Genomic DNA, 7596 nt, shown 5'->3' with positions numbered 1-7596 from the left:
ACATAACAAGCAACAATGCCAGACAGGCGATACCTTCTTTTGAGTTGTTGGCCAGGGTGGCCCAAGGGACTCCCAGGTAGTAACCCTGCATAGAACTGGGAAAATGAACAGCAGATCCTAATCTTATCTAAAGGAATATTGACAACTAATTACTGCTAGATGAGGAAGAGCTGATCTTCCTAAAACAAGGAACTCTAGAAAGGCTGACTGGATTCAGCGGATGGACAAGCACTGGGGAATGGCTGAGGGTGCCAACAACACATTGGACAGTAGTAACAGGGATGACAGAGTATATGGGCTCCAGTGGTTTGGGGGGGGGAGGCCTATGGGAGGGTGCCATTTGGGATGTGGGTATATAGATAAATAAGATTGTTTGGGATGTTCTGTATGAAATACACACAAAAAATCAACAAATTTAAAAAAAAGAGTTATATTTGAGGAAGAAGCATAAAAGTTTACTTCATGTTACTTAGTAGAGGTAAAAAACATTACCATTAAACTCTACCTGATGACTTTATATCCATACGCAGGTGCCAAGGATCTGAGTGTAACCGACTGTGACTAGTAATAATCAGATACATAGCAATTAGAGATGCATGTGCAAATACCTAAGCGTTAGTAGTATTAAAAATGAGTTTTTCTGTATGAAACAATATATTTTAAATGCAATGGAGATCTTTTTTAAAGGTTAAAACCTTATTCAATTTTATGTCTTATAGGGTTTATACTGAGTTCAATATTGTATAACTGTATTACTTCAACTGTGAACCTAAAAATTTATAGCCAATTTTGAAAGAGATGCATATTCACCCTGGAAATTGTTACTGAATATGTTAATGCTATAATGAAATGCTTCTTCTAATCATGTGGTTATTAAATAAAACATTTTTAAAATAAATTTTTTTAAAAAAGTCTTTTTGCACTCTTCCCTTTCCATTTCTGGCTACATATATTCCTTTCCATGAGGTATCTGTCTAGTGTTGACATGCTTAGTCTTCCTGTCTTAAGTGCTGTATTTTATTCTGTGATGGAGTAAATGTGTATGTGTGTGTTTTTCTGTTGTGCCTTTTTTTTTCAAAAAGTAGTTAAGCCAGTTAACCATGAATAAAAGGAAAAGGCAAGATTACTTAAATTAGAAGTAGATGAGAAAGTAAAGAAAAAATAACAATAAGACGATTAGAGAGGCTCAGACAAAAAGTGTTCATCACAAAACCCCATCTAGGACTGATGAGATTGTTTGGTGGGTAAAGGCGCTTGTCACCATGCCTGACAAACTGAGTTAGAGTGCCAGGACCTACATGGTGGAAGGAGAGAACCGACTCCCACAGGGTGTTCTCTCACCTCCACATGTACGCCATGGCACCTGCATAGGCACACACACACAAAAGAAAGAAAAATGCAGTAAACCCTATCCTGTTCACTTTCTGTGGGTGGAATATGAATTTGATTCTAAAAGTTAGGGCGCAAAGCCAGGTGTGGTGGTGCTTGCCTTTAATCCCACTATTCAGGAGGCAGAGACAGGCAGATCTCTGTGAGATCTAGGCCAGCCTGGTCCACATGGTGAGTTTCAGGCCTTCTGGGGTTACAGGGAGCTCCTGTTGCAAAAAGACTAAAAAGACTCCCGCCCCAAAATAGGGAGCAGCATATCAAATAAAACGTTGTTTTCTCCCACAGCTTCCGTTAGTTTTCTTGCACTTTTTTCTGAGTTCTTTGCTAGCAGTTATTCCTGTACATCCTTTAGTCCACTAGAGCACTGAGTTTTGCTGCTTTGTTGAGCTGCTGTTGGCATGAAGTCCCCCGCCCCCGCATTGCAATGAGGCATGAAGCGAGATGTGAAACTGCCAGTGTTGTGCATTGTGTATGATCTGGAGTTAATACTGGTTCTTGTGAGGTGATCCCCACACTTCCTGTTTTCTTCACCTGCAAGTCATTACTGCACATATTTTCCTCACTATTTAGATCACGTAACGTGGTGGCTAAATAATTCTTAGTAATTTACTGTATTCATCAGGACAATTAATTACTACATAATGTTTAGAATACCTCTGAGGTTTGGCTTTTTGGTTTCTACTCTAAGATTTGTTTTATAGATTCTTAATTACATTAAAATTTCAATCTTTATTTTTTGTTAAAAACATTTAGCATACTTTTAGTCCTTGACTAAATAAATCAATTAAATGTCTTTATCTTGATCAGTCTTCATTAATGAAGTGAAATAATATATTTCTTTTTCTATGTATATTCAAGTGTTAGGTTTTTTTTTAATTAAAGAAAGTGAAGATAGTATTGACATTTGTAAATATGTCTAGAAATGTCTTAGGAGCTTAAGCCTTAGAATTGTTCCCTGGACCCAATTTATACAGGTACTACTTATTAGAATTCTTTTCCTTCTGTATTTCAGTTTGGTCCTTGTGCCCAAAGTCACTTTTTAGCCTTTTAAAAAGCATTGGTAGCACATTATACTGTATGTGACAGGATTTTAATGTTATGGTCTGAATGTTTATGGCTTAGTAGTTGCCATAATGTTGACTAAAAAAGTCCATTTATTTAATCCTAACTGTAAATTCAATTTTTTTAATAGTTTGGAAAAAGATTTTAATCAGGTTCTGTCTTATTAAATCTTTTTATATTCCTGTTTGAAAATTCTGTTCAGTTTATGTCTTAAATTTTCTATGAGTTAGTATTGTCAAATGCAGTAGCTGATTTTTATTAGAAATATTGTTTGCCAGATGGCTTGCTTAAAGTCAGTTAAAATAATCTTTAAAAAAATGGTCATTATAAAGCATTTAATGAGTATTACAGGCAGTCTTATTAAAATTTCTTAAATATTTAAACAGTGTGCCTTTAGGCAATTATTATAGGCTATGCAACCTTTTAAAGTAAAGTGTAATGTTAAGAACAATGAAATAGCTTAAAAAAATGAGTCTGCATGTTCTGTATTCCCCAGAGCATGTATGTTTCACATAGTTTATTTTACTCTAGAGGTATTTTTTTTTTCTAATCATCAGAGCCAATGCTTAATTCTAGTTTAATACTCGTAAAGGCTTTCAGGCTCTAAGATTTTGAATGCTAAAGTAGAGGTAAGTAGATTTAAAGCAAATTCTATGATTTATTAAAGTAAGATACCTAGAATGCTAATTTTTATAACATTTCAGATATTTCAAGATATTTTCAGTTCCTTTAAATTAAAATTTTTTTTGTTCTAAATTATGTGTATATGTGTGTGTGTGTGTGTGTGTGTGTGTGTGTGTGTGCACGTGCACTGCACACACACAAATGAGTGCAGTTGCCCACAGGAGCCAGAAACATCTGATCACCAGGAGCTGGAGTTAGAGGCAGTTCTGAGCTCCCTGACATGGTTGCTGGGAATTGAAATCAGCTTCTCTTGAAGAGCAGTATGTGCTCTTCAGCGCTGAGCCATCTCTCTAGCCCCATTTGGTTCCTTTTAATGTAAATGTAAAACCAGGATTGTAACAAACCAGTCTTAGTAGCTTATTTGAAGTGAACACGTTGTTTTGCTTTTTAAAAAAATGCTTTTTTTCATGTGTATGTATGTGTGTTTTTGTGTGTATGTGGACACATATGTGCAGGTGCCCATAGAGTCCAGAAGAGGGCTTTGGATTCCCTGGAGCTGGAGTTTCAGGCAGTTGTGAGCCACCCAATGTGGATACTAGGAACCCAGCTCAGGTCTTCTGCATGAGCAGAAAGCATTCTTAACTGCTCCTTACATCTCTCCAGCCCCTGACTTAACTTCAAAAAGTTATTTATTTATTATTATTTTATGTGTGTGTTGTGGGGGCCATGGGTGTGGAGGTCAGAGAACAACTTTGTGGAGTTGGTTTGTTCATTTTGCCTTCATGTGGGTTTTGGGGATTGAACTCAGGTCTCCAGGCTTGTGGGCAAGTGCCTTTACCTTCTGAGCTGTCTCCCCAGTGCTAATGATTGAACTTTTTAGTCAAGAAAATTTATTTTTCCTTTTTAGTTTGTGTACGTGAAAAGATATCTCTTTAAAGACATTTTGGCCATAGCTCATTTAAAATCTTTAATTTTACAGTTGACTGGAAAATGCTTAATGGAAATCTAAAATTGTTAGAGGAATTCACAGCAATGTTGTTACTAATGCATTGCTAATATTTTGTTGTAAGTAAAATATGATAGGAATACAAGTATATTTTCATACTATGTTTCTTAATTCTCCTTTATTATTTCTAAATCTTAGTTTCAGTGCCCCCCATATTTTTTGTTTTTTTGAGATAGGGTCCTTCTGTATCTCCAGCAGGTCTGGAACTTGCAATGTAGAACAGGCTGTTCTCAATCTCACATAGATCTGCCTGCCTCTGCCTTCTGAGTGCTGGGGTTAAAGTCTTGCATCACCACACTGCCCAGTTTACTTCTTAATAAGGCTCCATCTTATGAAGAAAATTTGTATTCTTATGTTTTAATGTTTTTTTGTGATATTGCTCTTGCAAAGAACTTCTGTTGTAAGATATTTCTGGTTTTTGTTTTCTTGTGACAGAATCTCATGTAGTCCAAGGTGACCTTGAACTCACTGGTAGCCAGGGTTGGCCTTGAGCGCCTTCTCCCTGGGATTATTTATAGGCATGCATGTTCCACCATGCTGTGTTGTATTATGGAATTTTAATGTGCTGATGGAAGGAAAGAACCAACTCCTGCAAATTGTCCTCTGATCTCCATGTGTGTACTGTGACATGCATATGTACATGCACACACACAGAGAGAAATAAATAAATAAATGTAATTAAAAAAAAATCTTTGTTTTAGGACAGTTCTATTGAGTTGAATCCCTTGTTATTGCCTCTATATTGTAACTTTAAAACAAGTAATTTAAATATACTAAGTAGTTACAGTTGCACATAAATTATTAACTTGTTAAATTTGGAAAGAAAATGAGACTCTGTTATAATGTTTGTTGTTGTTGTTTTTTTTTTTTTTTTTTCTTTCTCTGTAGCCCCAGCTGGCCTGGAACTCCCTGTGTAGACCAGACTGACCTTGAACCCACAGAGAACTCCTGCCTCTGCCAAGTGCTGGGACTAAAGGTGTGCGCCACCACGCCTGGCCCATAATGTTGGCTTTCATATTATGTTTCTTCAGGTTTAAATTCTGGGTGATCACCATTTTTAAAGATCAATAACCCCCTTTTGGGGGGTTGAACTAGAGTCTCATATATGTCAGGCAAAGCACTGTATCACTGAGCTATATTCCCAGCTCTTTTTCTGCTGTTTATTTTGAGATGGTCTCAGTAAGTTACCCAAGCTGACCTTAAACTTGTTTTGTAGCCCAGGTAGACCTTGAATTTACATCCATCTGCCTCAGCCTCTCAACTAGCTGGGACTGAAGGCCTCTGCCACTAGGCCAGGCTCCATTTTAAGAATATGTTTGTTTTCACAGATAACTTGAATATAAGAGATAGAAGTATTTTGTTTCTATGGAATGTACTCTGTGGAGAGGAAGGAGCTGGGGAGAAATCCTTTCTCTGCGTGTATTTCTGGGTTCTCATTTAACTGACAACCCAGAAAGGAAAACGTTTGACTATCTTTTAGTTTAGACCTTAGTTCCACAGCACCTCAAGCATCTAAGTGGACTTCATGTTTAACAGAATAAATAATAATCTCTGTATTAGAACAAATAATTCACTTTTCAAAATATGTGTATGTACAGATTTGTGTAAATAATAACCCTGGTTTAGTATCAATGTGTGATATTAAAATGCTTATCATTTTGTTGATTAAAAGTTTGATTTAATTTTTTAAAATGAAGGCTAAAATAAATATATACTTGCTCATACTTAACAATAGTTCCATTGTACAAAACAGAACAAAGATTATTTTCAAGTGGCCTCAGGTGAAATCTAATGGGAAACAATTTCAAATTGGACTGAATTCACTGCTAAAAAGAATGTGTCTCAGATAAACATCTGATCTAAGTTATAGTACTTTGTACTGCTCTTTTTGTGATTAGGTTTTTTCTTGGTGGCTAGATGAAATAGGACCCTATTATATTGTCTTTAATGTGGATTTTATAAAAACACTTATTTGTAGGTTATTTTGATTTATGAGTCTACAGCAGCCTTTTCTTATTATGGAATGGTAATATTATTTGTAAAGTGTTCTCTATAAAGTAGATATTTAATTTGACATCAAATGTTTATAGAATAAGTATACTTTAAAATAAAAGATTTGTTGCTTTTTAAGTTTCTTATTAAACCTGAACTTTTCTTACAGGAGAGCTCTGATCTCCCCGTTGCTCTGCTTTTGGCTCAGCATAAAGATAGATCTACACAACTGGAAATGCAGCTGGAGAAACCTAAGTCTATGAAACCAGTGACATTTTCCACAGGCATTAAAATGGTAAGCTTTATTGTAATTAGTTTTTGAAAGATATTTTTTAGGACTATGTTTTTAATTCTGTATTGATTTTTCCAGTACCCAAATGGTTTAGGTGTTTAAGAACAGTATATCTAGGTAAGATATCTGGAAATATGGTTCTGTATAGTATAAAGTAATACTTTTCAAAGTATACAATGAGTTTTGTTCAGTATGATACTAGTTTTGTGTGGTGGTGGTGGTAGTGGTTAGGTTTGTGTGTGTTGCTGGGTGTGGAATCCAGGCCCTTGTACATGCTAGGCAAGTGTTCTACCATTGAGCTACACCCTAGGTCCTGATTTTATTTTATAAACTTGTAGTTGTAGGAAAATATTTCTTAAAAGAAAAGTGCTTAAGTAGCATGAGAAATATTGGACAGTTGTTAGCTGCAGTGTGGATGCTGGGAACCCAACCCTGGTCCTCTGCATGAGTGTCCAGTGCCCTTAACCACTGAACCATTTCTCAAGCCTTTGCTCTGTATTAATTTCTATGTCCTTGCAGACAGTTCTTTTCCACATAAATATATATATGTATTTTAATATTTTAGACCATTGTCTAGACTTTAAGAATGGTGTAATTTGAATTAAAAAATTATCCTATCTGGGAACCCAACCCTGGTCCTCTGCATGAGTGTCCAGTGCCCTTAACCACTGAACCATTTCTCAAGCCTTTGCTCTGTATTAATTTCTATGTCCTTGCAGACAGTTCTTTTCCACATAAATATATATATGTATTTTAATATTTTAGACCATTGTCTAGACTTTAAGAATGGTGTAATTTGAATTAAAAAATTATCCTATCTAAGCCAGGGGCTCCTCCCAACCCCATGGGACCCCTGAGGAACAAATCCTCTAACGACCTCAAGAGTAAAAACAAATCAGTTTATCTGGTCCAATTGTATGTCCTTAAACACCCAAAAGGGAAGTATAACCAAAGATTAAAGGGGCCAACATAATATCATAAGAGCATACATGTACAAAACTAAAAGTGACTCGACAAACAACAAAGCCAGACAGGCGATACCTTCAGTCAAGTTGTTGGCCAGGATAGATAAAGGCTCTTCCAGACAGTAACCCAACATACTACTGGAAAAATGAACAGCAGACCCCAATTCTATACAAAGGAATACTGACAATGGATTGCAGTAGATGAGGAACAGCTGACCCTCCTGGAACAAGGACCTCTGGCTGACTAGATTTACCAGAAGGGCAGA

General features: G+C 36.1%; 1 protein-coding gene across 1 annotated transcript in view; it reads left to right on the top strand.

Annotated features, from left to right (window-relative positions):
- Positions 1 to 7596, top strand: part of Mnat1 (MNAT1 component of CDK activating kinase) — a 205722-nt gene that overhangs the window by 76032 nt on the left and 122094 nt on the right. Inside the window, exon 6 of the mRNA XM_008839486.3 lies at positions 6243 to 6368. Within this exon, the coding sequence (XP_008837708.1) occupies positions 6243 to 6368 (126 nt within the window). The remainder of the gene's footprint in view (positions 1 to 6242; positions 6369 to 7596) is intronic.

The sequence above is a fragment of the Nannospalax galili genome, unplaced genomic scaffold (genome assembly GCF_000622305.1).
Source record: "Nannospalax galili isolate Female #2095 unplaced genomic scaffold, S.galili_v1.0 scaffold336, whole genome shotgun sequence".
Taxonomy (NCBI): domain Eukaryota; kingdom Metazoa; phylum Chordata; class Mammalia; order Rodentia; family Spalacidae; genus Nannospalax; species Nannospalax galili.
This window is presented reverse-complemented; position numbering and strand designations above follow the sequence as displayed.